We start from the raw sequence: 14315 nt of genomic DNA on the forward strand, positions 1-14315 counted from the left end.
ACCGCAATCATGTGAGTGCTGTCCATTGTATGCTCGAGGAATAAAATTCGCTTGAGTTGGCGCGGCCCATGTTTTATCCTGCGTCTTTCCCTGCAAGACGATGTTGGTATTTGTTCAAGGGAATGTCCTACATTTGTATGGGATGTTGAACTGGAATAGCCATCTTGAAGATCGTTCGGTGCAGTTCGCAGCCTCACCCCGTCATAAAATATAATTCAAATCCTGCCATTCAATAAGTCATGCGACGATTAGATCAAATACAAATGTGATACTCGAGTCGTTTATATCTAGTGTTCGTGAGCACAATTTCCAGACGTTACGGTCGTGAGTTGCCTCTCAATCGATGTTGTGCATGACACGATGACGTAACCAAACAATTACGTATTGAGAAACATATTAAGGAGAATGTTTCATCTCGAGAATATTGGAGTAAGCATCAGATATCATAAAACAAGCTCACTCATACTTTTTAAGTATAAGTATACTTTTCACGTGGAAAGGACTGCTTTAGGCAGCAGGCTCATTGCATCATGGTTTGATTACATAATCGTACTTTGCACAACATGGCGCTCACCAACGCCAGATATGAACGCCTCGACAATTAAACGTCTTACCTGATCGCCGCATGGCTTATGGAGTGACAAGATCTTAAGAAGTTTAGAACGTCATGAATGCTACGAAGACTTTGAAATACTCTCCCTGACATACTTTTCCCATTTTCGCGGGGGTGTAGCTCAGAAGCTGGTGAGGCCTAGGTCTTAGTAAGGACAGGATTGTGAACAGCACCGAAAGGCCTTCAAGATGGCTATTTCATTTCATAACCCCATATAAATGTGGAACACTCCCTTTAACTAAGCAGAGAAACTGTGTTGTCTAGGGTAGTCTTTTCTACTTGAAAATGTACCAGTAGTTGAAAGTGAGATTGTTTCATGACATCTGATGTTTGCTTCAATATCTTCAAAGATGAAACAGTCCCTTTAACTGGATCGTTGTCGCGTGCTCTGAACGTTTGGCTATATTGCCACATCAAGCGGTCAGCAGCCAGGCGCAATGGGGACCATCGACATTCAACTTACGGACACCGTTGATACCACGCAGCCGCCCCTCTGTCTGCCCTCGGTGAGCTGTTCATGCAGGGTCGGTTGTGCGCCACGGACTCAGATCCCGGTGGCATGGTGTTCGCGGTCTGGCCGTGCCATGTACGCGATGCTTTGACCCTGACCTCTTCCTGGCCGGCGTGCCCTGACTGTGACCTCGTTCCGCAGTGCTGGCCCCCTGCCCAGGCGTCATGGAGAACCGGCTGAGAACGTACCCCAACATGCACGACCGGGAGTACGCGGGGCAACGCTTCCGACAGGCGGACACGGCCGCTCTTGTGCTGCCGTAAGTCTTCTAGAGGTATTTTCAGTTGTGGACTTGTTTTAAAGTTGTTTGTGCTCGCACGTGAGCTTAAGTGTAAGGTGAAGGCGATGACAACTCGCTTGATAGTAAAGTACCATTAACTTCGGCGTTTGCATAGAGCAGCCATTTCCATCCGTTTAAGTCAGCCTGCGAACTGACAATGTCAGCCATTCCAAAACCACAAATTGTATTTAGATTAGAAAAATGGACGCCTCCAAATCTGCACGTGGCATTTAGCTCTGACCCGAACGCCATCAAATCCGCCGAACCGAACCGAACCACGCGAACCGGACCGGACCACGCGAACCGGACCGGACCACGCGGCGCGCTGATTGGTCCAGCCAGAACCGGACCGCGCGGAGCAATGACTGATCCAGCCAGGACCGGACCACGCGGAGCACTGATTGATTCAGTCCGTTTCGTGCACTGGGAAAGGCAGGAGCGATGGGGTAGAGTGTCAGTTTTGAAAATGATTTGGGGGCCGAGCCGAGGGCCCAATGATGCTTCCCCTCCCATTTTTCAATGGATCTATCCCACGTTGTTTTGACAAAGGACAAGTCATGTTTTAGATATGTGTGTCATTAAACAATGGCATCCAATTTAAGCAGAATGTAAACATTATGAAAGCTGTGCTCCGGAGCTTTTCAGTTTAGGCCCGCAAGTCTTGGCGCATCTTAGAACCCAAGGTATGTAAGATTTATTGCATTGCTTATCCGCTTAGCGGTTACGCTTTTTATCTGGCGGTGAGAGCAAACACGGTTTTTTATTAACTTGACTAATGAACAATCCACATTCACCAACACGTACATGAGATTGAGGTTAAAAGTAAACTGCTTCAGTTAGATACATAAAACGTGCTGAAGAAATAACAGCAAGGATAATATTGTCGTACCTTAAGTAGAAAATGAATGTGCTATTAACAGGACCACGTGCATGCTCATCATTAAGAGGGTAGCCTTCCGTTGAATGGATATATGTCACATTATTTCAGCTGGCTTAGCTTTATGAGAGATAGTTTGTTATTGGCATAACAAAATGATAAAAGTGACAGGTTACCAGCCTGCAAAATAAGTTGGTATGGAAGATTGCGTATTATTAAACTGCATAATTTCTCCGCCGCGCCCCGCGAAGCACTTCTCCCTTGCTGTCTGAAAGTTTTACTTAATTCCGAAACGATGAATTCCCAACAATGCTAAAAGAACGCAGTGACCGTGATTGTGACTGTGACCGTGACCAGGACTGAGACCGCGACCGTAGCCATGACCGTGATCATGCTCATGACCATGAACGTGACCGTGACCGTGACCGTGACCGTGACCGTGACCGTGACCGTGACCGTGACCGTGACCGTGACCGTGACCGTGACTGTGACCGTGACCGTGACCGTGGCCGTGACCGTGACTGTGACCATGACCGTGACCGTGACCGTGGCCGTGACCGTGACCGAGACCGAGACTGTGACCGTGACCGTGGTCGTGACCGCGACCGTGACCGTGACCGTGACCGTGACTGTGACTATGGTCGTGACTGTGACCGTGGCCGTGGCCGTGGCCGTGAATGTGGCTGTGGCCGTGATCGTGATCGTGATCGTGATAGTAATGGTGACCACGGCCGTGACCGTGGCCGGGAGCGTGATCGTGACTGTGACCGTGACCGTGACCTTAGCCGTGATGATGACCATGGCCGTGGCCGTGACCGGGAGCGTGGCCGTGACTGTGACCGTGACCGTGACCGTGACTGTGACTGTGACTGTGACCGTGACCGTGACCTTGTCCGTGACGAGGACCGTGGCCGTGACCGTGACCGGGAGCGTGACCGTGACCGGCAATGTCGTGTGAGTGCAGTCTCGTTCGCCCAGGCCACTGACGACCGGGCGTGGCCGGGGCCGGAAGTAAGCCAGGCCCCACCGGCGTCTGGAATATGTTGACCTGACCTACACGTCAGCAGACCCAGCTGCCATGATCGATTGCTGCCGTCTGTATATCTCTGACGGCCAGGTGTGAAGTAACATGATTATTATATACGATGATATACGAATTAATCATGGGGGCTTGATGGAAAATTCATGCGGAACTGGAAGGTGTTGAAACTGTTGAATCTATACTGCATCACTGTTGGTGTTCACCGTTCACGCTTATAAACTTTGAGAACGGAGAAGCTCGGCAAGCTATAGGAATGTAGGCTTAAAACTGCTGCTTACAGCGGGTGTTATCGATGCAACATGACTTCATTCTTGCGACATTACCGGAGTCGCAATAGCCCAATCATTTATATGGTTATGAAAATGCTAGCCTTAGCTGAAAATCGCTGGTTAATCCTAGCTAGTGAAATCGGAGCACGTTTTAGACTGTAAATGTTAACTAATCCGAGAATCTTTTGATGGGTGACTCTAGCGTGTTAGATGGCTCAAACAACGCAAATGTGCCTTGACTTTTTTCGCACTGCCTGCGAGGTAAAATATCTCAGGCTCGCGGCGAAGGACTTGTTATGTTAAGGGGGGTAGCTGTGGATGTCTGACGTCTCTGCGTTTGTGGTAATATATGTATGATGATAAGCTGACATATCCCAGTGCTGAATTTCTCATGGTGGCACACACTTGGACAGAGCCATCCTGCACGTTGTATATGTGAAAGTGCGATCTGATTGGAGTAAATGACTTTGCACTTCAAAACAAAATTCGTCCAGATAATGCATCCGTTAAGCTCTCGCGCTTCCTACTTTTTCTTACTTTCTGTTGATATTATTGCACTGTTTGATATGAATGTCAGTAGCACTTCTCGAATTGATAAATATGGTCGCGGTAGCGAGCGCGGGGTTGTATTGCGAGCTGAACTTGGCTGACCAGTTGGAGATGCTATGTTTGTCGATAATGTCTTGCAGACGTCGCCACATACTTCAGGAGACGAGCCCGCGTCGCATCGGTGGCATTCCTCTGTCTCCCCGCCCTGCAGCGCACTCAGACGGAGGCGGCGGCCCACGTGGGCCCACTGCCGGCTGGGTTGGGCGCGCAGTCCGAGCCGCCGTCCATCTGACTGAACCATATACATCCCGAACGTTCATGCCGAACCTCACCACTTCGCGACGTAAAACTCTCCTCCGTCGGGGACGCGTGACATCGACGGCCTTGGCCCCGACTAGTACCTGCTGAGCGCGACAGGTGCTGCCGAGCCCACGCTCGCCCCCACCCGGCGTTCCCCCCCCCCCCTCCGTTTCATCGACGCACGTGCGGCCATCAACCCTCTGCCACCTGAGCCCGGATCAGCCCGCTGCACCGGCGGCGTCGCCGATACAGCTGGCTCGAACCGCCTACTCCACGGCATACATGTTCAGTCGACGGGCGCGCCGCATCGAATGACCTCTTGGCAACGACACCGTTGCGCAAGCGCTACCAAAACGGCCGCGCGCCAGGCCCCCGCCGCACTGCGCGGTGATTGGTCGCGCCCCCAGTCGCCCGGAATGTCGTTGGCTGCCCAGAGATCGACCCGCAAGTCGGCTGCGGCCTGCCGACGTGCCATGCCTCCCCCCCCCCCCCCCCCCTCCTCCCCCTCCCTGATCTATGCCAACGCAGTCAGGACGCGTGCTCCCGAGGTTTTCAGATACGTCAAGCGTCTTTTGCGGCCCGTGGTGGTGCACATTTGTCTTTTACCTGACGCCAAGCAGAAAAAGGTTCACTTTAACCATGAATGTGAAGACTGTTTTGCAACTGATTTGGCTGTTTTTTTTAAAGCGTGACGATTTGTGGATGATAACTCGAAGGCGTTTTTTAGACATCGCACGCAACGTCATAATCTTGCATAACGCGTGTCTCATCGACGTGCTCTTTTACGAAGTTATAGCTGCCATTTCTGGACGGATATTTGATGGGTCTTATACTAATGTTCACGCTCCGTGCCTCAACGGCATGCGATATCATTAGTGACCTCTGAATGCCCCAATCACTGAGCTCATTCAAGCCTTGCTTCATATACGTATCATAAGCCTGGTTCTTACCAAGGGCGTCACTTGATATGCTTTCAGGGAAAGGACTGGGCCCCGTAATGCCGATTTGAGCTCTCTCCCTCCCTGCAATGCCTTTCTAGCCCTCCAATGCATATGGGCAAAATAGTGAATACTGTGACAAAGAAATGCAGAACATTTATACCTCTGAAAAACTGTTGCTGTACTAGTCTTGCAGTTACAGACATACATCAAGTTTTTGGCATGCAAACGTTCTCGTATGCTAATGCTAGTTTGCAAATGTCGACAGGTTTTTCACGAGATAGGACGTCGATCGGGACAATAACAGCCCTCTGCAGGACTGTTACACTAAAGGTCGATAATTTTCAACACAAGAACTCCCCACTCACAACGCCACAACACCAGGAGCTCAACACGCTTCTTGCTTATGGTAACCTTCTGCACACGTCAAGGCGTTGGTAGCGCCAAACATTAGCTTGCCCGCTCGGTGACTCGTCCGGCTGCCAGCCTGTACTTTACTACTATGTCCTTCCAGTTATCGACGTGTCTGTTGAGATGGTCGTGCAAGCTCACTTTCGCGTTTATATGTAAATAAAGCCTGGAACGTACCCGAAGCATTTTCCTCGGTTTCTAATATGAACATGTCAGAACACGCCATTCTGCATAGAACGGTCTTCTCATTCTGTATGAAGCAACCATTCTTGAAACCCGTCTTTTTGAAGGTCGGGCACCTTTGATGAACCAAAAACGCATCCAGTTTCGCTTACAACCGATCGATTTACCAGGATTATTTGTTCTATGATTACACTCCAGCCTAAGCTGTTCCCAGAAATCGAATTCACAGTTGCTTGCAAGGAGAGAAGTTCCTGAGCAGAAAAACATTGCTGGAATGGACCACATTAAAAACAACTGTTTTGACATCAGGGGCATCAACTAATGTGACCAGAATCTGGGGAGAAATGAGTTTTTGGGGTAGGTTAGATCGACGCTATCGACTTAGCCCCCATCCGATTTTAGAAGTTGGCATGCCTGGTCCTTACAGTCATCTCCAGACGCATGTCGGCGCCTGCTCCCCTGCCGCCGCCTAAATGGTGCACCAAACCTCTGTGATACCAGAAGTGAGCGTGCTGCTTACCTCGCCGCAGGCCTGCCAACGCCTCAGACTCCAGAGTCATCTATACTGTGTACGAGTATGACCCGCTGCTGGACTCCAGCAACATGACTATGGACGACTGGATCCGGATAGCCAAGGACGTCAAGGTAGGACAGACGAAAGGCAGCTAGTTCCACCGCTCCAGATGTCGTTGTCGAGGGCCTAAGCCAAGCAGTGTATGCTTTACACACGCGAGGTCGTAGGCGTGCTTATGGTAGGATGGTGTACAAAGGGAAGATTAGAACTGTAAACCTGCGCAGATTTTCTGCATTATCACAGCACAGTTCCCCCTCTTCCTATGATGCTATGGAAAGGAAATGAGCAGAACCGTTTTTTTTTCATTAAGACAGAACCTTTCGGGTTTGAAAGTATTTTTTTCGGAGCTGTGGGCTTAAGGAAACACGTATGACGGGGCATGCTGTCGGTCTCCTGTGTTGCCTCCATACCTAGGCTTGACCTCCGCTTGGTCCACAGGAACCCAGCGATCTTGGCACTTGCCCTAGCATGACTGCCATCCAGGCCGGCGGGGAGGCAGACTCATGGTTGACGGTCTGAGCATGCTTTCGCAGTGACGAGACGCCGTGAAGATGCGACTTGAATCAATGGACGCGCTTGAGAGCGCAGCCCATCCAAATGGGCTGCTTCAGGGACTCCGGCGAAGTCCCAACCACACCGCTCGCACTGAAACAAATGCGTTTGCCTTCCAGCAAGCCTACAACTGGTTTGATGGCTTCGTAATCCTCCACGGAACCGACACGATGGCGTACACGGCCTCGGCGCTGTCCTTCATGCTGGAGAACTTGGGGAAGAGTGTCATCATTACCGGCTCGCAGGTATGACTGAGACCAGCCGAGACAGGCAACACCATCTTCTAAGAGCTGAGCTGTACAGAAGGCTCTTACCTCCGGGCACCTGTCAACTTTTGAGGAGCAGTGTGTCATTACCTTTACGGAAGGACCCGTTTGTCGTGGCTACTGCATACTCTGCGCATGCGCAGTACGTGTTATGTGGATACTGCATTCCTATGCATGCGGTGTAGTACATATGTATGTACTACATGCGTACACATACATATAACTCAACATTGGGGGCGGGCAGGGCTTTCACAAAATGATACAAACTGGCAACCGCACTACAGTATGTGTTAAACAGCAGGCAAACTTTTCGTTCTGCGGCACGGCTGTTATTCGAGCCGTCCTAGAGGTATCTAGTTCATATTTCAAACGTTTGGTCCTGCTATAGGCCTTTCTCTTCTGCGTAATCAGTGTGCACCCCATGGAGTTTTGCTGGCAGCATCTTCACAAATATCAGTATCCCTAGCCAGGCTGCTAAGCATGCTTGTCCCAGCATCAGCCGACCTCAGCAGGGAAACGCTTGAGATCAACTCGGCCGAATCGGCCTTGCTTCTGATGGTCTGATGATATCTCTGCAGCTGATATCTCTGATCTCTCTGATGATATCTTTGCAGCTGCTGATGGCAGCTTCATGCAGTTTTCTGCAATGAGGAACGCAACTCTTTGAAAGTTAAGCCGTTTTCCGGCGTGTCAAGGCAGGTCATGATGATCAGGTCCGATCAAGAGGCATGCAAGGTGTTTGACAGGCAGGATTTGCATGTAGCATGGCAACGTAAATAGTACGCTGCCCTCATGCTCCATTAGTACGGAAACATCAACCATGTGAATCATGAAAAAAGCGCACGACCGTCTTAAATTGCGCCTAGATGCCGATAACGCAGGTTCAACATCTGGGCGCAGCAGCAGCATCAGGCGGACACATGGTAACGGAGATCAGAGAGGGCGACCGCAATGGCCAAGCTCTGGATCGGTGTGTACAGCCGGGCTCCTCCAATCAAGAGCAGGCCACGCATCCACCAGTTTTTAGACAGTTTAAGGTTTAGGTAAAGGTTGGTGAATAATGGCATATCCCGGCAGTCAGGGAAGGTAAGGACGTGCCCAGCTGTGTGTTGCAGGCGGGTGTTCCATCGACAAAAGGCTAAGCAAGCTGGACACTGTTCGACCCACAGCGATTGTCAGAAGCCGACCAGGAAGCGATCATGGCTCCTTGTTAAATCCTGTTTGAAATACTGCACTGGGGCTTAAATAGACAGGCATTGAAAGCGACATTATGCACACCCAGTTCACGCTGAGCAATATCCCCACGGAAAGTGCGCGTTTTCGCAATACTTTGTTTACGATCACCAAAAACATGAACCGTTTCAGTTCCATTGATTTCGTCAACTCAGGTGGCCAGGCCTTCCAAGGCCCGAAGTTGGCCAATATTCACTTTTCAAGCACCACCCGCGCGTCGGTTCCGCTAACACAGGCGGGTAAAGAATAATTATGATTGGACTCGCCCTCCGGGGGGGGGGGGGGGGGAGGGATCGAGTCGCCTCAAACGATCGCTACGCGTCCCTGGACTGCGATGGCCTGCAGCCGGTGGCAGCGGTTGACCCGAAGGTCAGTTGACATCAAGGTTTGGACGGACCACGTTCAGGCTAGGACGGGCCGCGCCGAGAATTGGTCTTCTTGAAGGTTTATTGCACATTATAGTTTTACACACACAGGGAAACATTGAGCTTTGGCACATTTATGGCACATGTACAGCCAATATAGCATGCCACATCCGCCTACAACACGATTGATATTAAACCAACACCATATCAATGACACATTTACTTCAACTGACAACATATGGAATATCCTTATCACTGTTATTACTTTTACAAACCGTGCTGTTGCGCCACCCACTTTTAATGACAGCCTGACATATACGATGCTGTACAATTATACAGATGCTTGACGGCGCGAGTTGCCGTAGGGTGTGCGACAACCTGTAGCATTTCTCACAGAGGCAGTTTTTCTGTACAATTGTATTGTAGTTTGTAAATTTGTATGTGTGGTTGTAAAAATGTGTTTCATGAAGCAGAAACCTACAAACAACAACTACAAATTACAAACCTACAAAACCACACACAAAAATTGACAAATCTCTCGAGAATTTCTACAACCGTATCTTGGTATGTTTCATAAAGGCCAGCTGATTTTCCAGCCGCGGTGCATTTGTAAGATTAAAAGTACAAATTACAGCTACAAATCAACGATGGCCTACCCCGTTGTAGAATAGGTGATCGTAAGCTTAAGGCAATGCCACTAGCGAAAATGGATTGTGGACGCAAAGCTCGCAGAAGGAGGCTGGCAAGGATCCCCTGGGGCAAAATAAACAAGTAATCGGAGGAAGTGGAAGGACAAACAAGCTCGCAGAACGCAACGCTCAGATGAAGTGACCCAGTGATGGTGTTGATGGATTTAATCATCTTTAACTCTGCGTATGGCCCGTGCAACCAAGCGTGCAGCAAATTCATTCCTTTGCGCTATTACCCATCACTATAAATGGCCATGGCAGCCGCACCGACCCCATCGAAATCCTGCGTTGCCTTGTGCTAGCGCGTTTCAGGGGTGGGAGGGTACTGATAGGAAGGTGGTCATTTTCCGTGAGTAGGCCTACTGGCATCCAAGTCACTGCCGGGATGAAATGGCTGTACAAATAGGTTATGAAATGTCTTAATTTTAAGTTTAGTTTCTACCCATGCAAGTGAAAACCGGCATGCCATCCTGTCGAACTGCGGGCATGCGACGCCATTCACGTTGACGCCAAACAGGGACAGCTATCACCGGGTGTGAACGATGCATGAATCCCATGTATGTAAGTGGAATGTAGGTGCCTATCATACAGAACACTAGTATTATGCTGGTCCAATGAGTCACCGTTTCGCTGTTTGCCATGACGGTGCCAATATTGTTTGTTTACTTCTGCTTAAAACTAAGACGCACGGTGAATACAGTGATAAATGTACTTGATTACTGGTATTGGGGAACGTAATATTCTGCTCCTTGACACTTCCGATACATTTCTTTTGTTTTTGTTTGCAAACCGCGGTATTTACGATTATCCTTAGCATAATTTGTTGTGCGCCCGTCGGACATTGGCAACATCAGCTGGCGGGTGAAACACTGGAGGGGAGGGGGGTGGGGGCATCGTTGGATTTCCTATTGGTGGAATCCCGTGCCATTCAGCACAGGGCAATGACGTCACTGGTGTCCCTGTGTCATAGGCCCCTGCCGCTGCTGTCTCGATCGCGGTGGCGTAGCGGAAACGTAGGGTAGATGCAGCATTCAAAGTGATTGGAGGCAAGGAATTAATAAAGTTTTGATTGAAAGTAGCAAGCAAAGTCGTACTGGTTCGGTTAGTGTTTCTTTTATCCTGCAAGCAGGGGCGTCAGCTTTTCTAAATCATCGGGGATGACCTAGGACCTAGGTGAAATACATATTTTGTGATAGCGTGAGCCATTTCCCGCCCCCCCCCCCCCAACAAATTATTCAGCGACATTACGCCCTTGTGAGGAACTGTGAACAAACCACGGTGTTTATGAATAAACTTCGCTCTAGATGCATTTCTCGCCGGCTCTTAGGCCACTCGATTTTGATTACGGTTGTTTTTCAAGTTGATGGCACGGAATAGTCCTTTATCTTAATGGAACGGTCATGAACCGCAGGTCATGTCTGAAGAAGATCCCTGTGATATTTATATTTTCCTGACATTTTGTAGCATTGAGGTCAAACGACTTGTGAAGGGGGCAACCAAATAAGGTAGACGGGTGTCAAACGAGGGCCCTCACAAACTCACAAAGGGCCCTCACAAACTCACAACCGACCCCTGCCTACAAGATCATAGTCTTCAAACCCTGCTGTCGCTGCTGTTTGATTGTTTTGGAGGAGCACAGTCAAGGGGCGCTCCACCTACCCACAGGTCTTCATATTTACCACAGCGCTCTTAGAAGAAAATGTATAATTGTGATGCATTCTCGCTGCGGCCTGCCCCACCCTCTGAATAAAGTATTGATTGTGACCCTGCTGTTGGTACGAACTTATGGCAAGTACGCGCGGAGGCTAGGTAAGCGCAGATGAAAAAGAGACACTGTGTTTTGTCATGGGGCCACAGTGCCTGACGAGGGATCCTGTGTCAGCAAGGGGATCCAAGTCGGCAGCGGGCCCGTTTGCTAGAAAGGGACAATGACGGAACCTAGCATGTCAGCGAGCCTCTTGCATTTTTGGGTCCCCCGACAATAAAGGGAGATAGGAAATAGGGTAATAACAGGGCCCGCACTGATTGACGCAATGGAATGGGTATGTGTCGGACAGTGGGCCCAATAATCAACAAACGACCTTGCTCCGTTTTTTTCCAGGGGCCTGATTTTATCAAAAGTGATCCCTGTGTCATTTAGTAGATCCCCTGTACCCGCAAGAACTTATTGTGCGTCACTGAAGTCCTCTACTCTGAGTCGCACTAACTGCTCCCATCAGAGGACGGCCGGCGCCATAAAGGGGACCAGTGTTTCCTTAGAGGGCCTCTGAATCGATCATGAGGCCTGGCGCCCGTGCGACCAGAATGTCGCACCATAAGTATTCTGTGGCCCCAGTGTTTCACTGACGACGCCGCCTAAACGAAACAAGTATGTGGTGTCAGTGCCTATTCCATGGCCCCTTCATGAACACGCCCGTCGGAATAAGTGGATAAAAACAGAAACGAAAGAAAAGGAAACTTTAAGGTCCGCTCAAAACTTAGGAACTTTCACCAGGAGTTTTCCATAAAGCCCTGTGTCACTCGTGCTCCACCAGGATTCTGAGTGCGACCCTGGGCGCGTGCACATGGGTGACACAGAAACCGGCACGGGAAGGAGCGGGGACAGCGAGAACGGCGAGCCCGACTGCGTGAGCCTGACTGCATGCACTGACGCCAACGTCCCGTTCAGTGTGGGCGATGTAATTTAAGTTAGGTTTACCGAATTCACACCGAACTAATCGTTTGATAACGCAACCTATTTTTAGGGACGGAAGGAAGAAAGGGTGGCTTTTCCCAGCAAATTTGGCATGCAATGCAGCTGCAACCAACGGAAACGCAAATATCCAGATCGTAATATGCATCGTGCGGGGTTGCGCGCTGCTCTCGCGGTGTCAAGACTCCAGTGACGTCACGTCAGCGTTGGGCGTATGGGGTGCTAAAAAGCGGTCAGGCGTACTTTTTTTACGTCCTTGGCAAGGTCGGTGATTGGCAGCGAGAAATTACACACGGCGCAGAGTTTTACAACTACAATTCTACAGCCTTCGCTAGTTCTATGAAACAGTCGTAATTTGTAGTTTGTGCATTCTAAATTACAACGTACAAACACAAACTAATTGTAACAACTCTTTGTGAGAAAGGCTACTGGTCTTAATGCACGCTGGTTATCTCACTGCGACAGCCCCTTCCCAACTTCTACCCCTCTCAACCCCCCCCCCCCCTTCCCCCCACCCTACTCTCCTACCCTCCCTTTCTCCACGACGGTCAGTTACTCTGCCTCCCCAAGAGCCGAGAAGGGGAGGATAATTACATCACCAGTGTGTCCAGGTGCAATTGACGGCGAAAACGAGTGAAATTGCGTCAGCTGGTCCGTTACCATGCCGTGCGCCTCGTGAGACACTAGACAGTTTAAGGCGGCTTCTCACTTTTCTTTAACAGTTCGGTGAAGCGGGTCCACTTATCGCAAAATATGTTCATTTTGTTTGTGACGGTAGCTATATATTTTTAAACTCTGATTTATTGTAGTGCGGATTTAACAAAGCCCTGCTGCTCTGGACGAGAACCAGGGATCCTACAAAGCCATATGCATGATTTGCCTAAAATAATGTTCATGAACACTGCTCCCGAGTGCAGAGAGTGATTGCCCTCGTGCTGACCCAAGACCACGGACGGCATGGCAAGTTGGATCCGCAAGGCGCGCCGTAGGTCGACCCAAAACCTTCCAACCTCAGAACAGTGCCAAAATATATGCGAAATGGTCTCGCGCCGTTTTGGACATTTGTTACATGTGTCTGAATCGCGTATCCTGCACAAAGCAAGGCGGCTGTTCGTTGGCAGTACGCGGTGCAAAATGCGACACTGAAGCCACCTCAGCTTGAAATATTTTGTGTTTTTGTATACAGATGAGAACTTTTGGGCCCAGTTAAGCGACTCTGGGAGATTTAGCTCACCTCCCCCATTTTCTTTGCGCCTTTTCAGGATAAGTCAGCTTAGTTTGTTTTAGCAAGGTACCGTAAAACAACTTTGCGCCTTTGGGTGTCTTCATAATCTGCTCAGAGCAAACCGACAGCCGTCATGTTTGCGGTCAGTGTCGTAGGAGCCTCCGGGCAGCTTTCATAATAGTGTATACCATGGAAGAAACCGCCTTGAGCTATATTGGCGTTGTAGCTCGATTCCCACTTGAAGCGTTTGTCTCTTCAGGGCCGCACAATGTGTGTAGCTGGAATATTACAAAAAAACGTGGGTAAAAGATTATCGTAACACAAAGACTACCTTCTTTGATTCTTCTGCATAGTGGCGTCTCGTACTACTCTCATAACAAAAAGTCATGGCTGCTCTTACCACAAGATAAAAATCGTAACAGCTTAGCGGATGAATGATGCAATAAGCTTCACATAACTAGCGCCGTAATACACACAATGGTTTGTGAGGTTAAAGTGAAAAGCTCTGGAATATGGGATGACCAAAGTCCTTCATGTCTAACTCGTCCCCGTCCCTCACAACCCAAATGCGTGCCGCCTCCCATGACTGTCATAGAAGAGCGCCATCGGCCCTAAGGTGGCCTTTGAAGGGAAGCCTTCACGTGCCGATCAGACGCGACGCATGCGTCTTGTGCCTGCACCCTGGATCCAACCCTACATGACTTCTATACTGCTTAAATTAAAGTCTTGATAAATCATACAAAGAT

At 49.5% G+C, this 14315-nt stretch overlaps 1 protein-coding gene across 1 annotated transcript in view; it reads left to right on the forward strand.

The window, feature by feature from the left end:
- Positions 1-14315, forward strand: part of LOC119107403 (L-asparaginase-like) — a 32660-nt gene that overhangs the window by 3152 nt on the left and 15193 nt on the right. The window contains 3 exon segments of the mRNA XM_037230840.1: positions 1266-1383; positions 6504-6618; positions 7219-7344. Coding sequence (XP_037086735.1) covers positions 1266-1383; positions 6504-6618; positions 7219-7344 — 359 coding nt within the window.

The sequence above is a fragment of the Pollicipes pollicipes genome, unplaced genomic scaffold (assembly GCF_011947565.3).
Source record: "Pollicipes pollicipes isolate AB1234 unplaced genomic scaffold, Ppol_2.1 Scaffold_2555;HRSCAF=2994_pilon_pilon_pilon, whole genome shotgun sequence".
Classification (NCBI taxonomy): domain Eukaryota; kingdom Metazoa; phylum Arthropoda; class Thecostraca; order Pollicipedomorpha; family Pollicipedidae; genus Pollicipes; species Pollicipes pollicipes.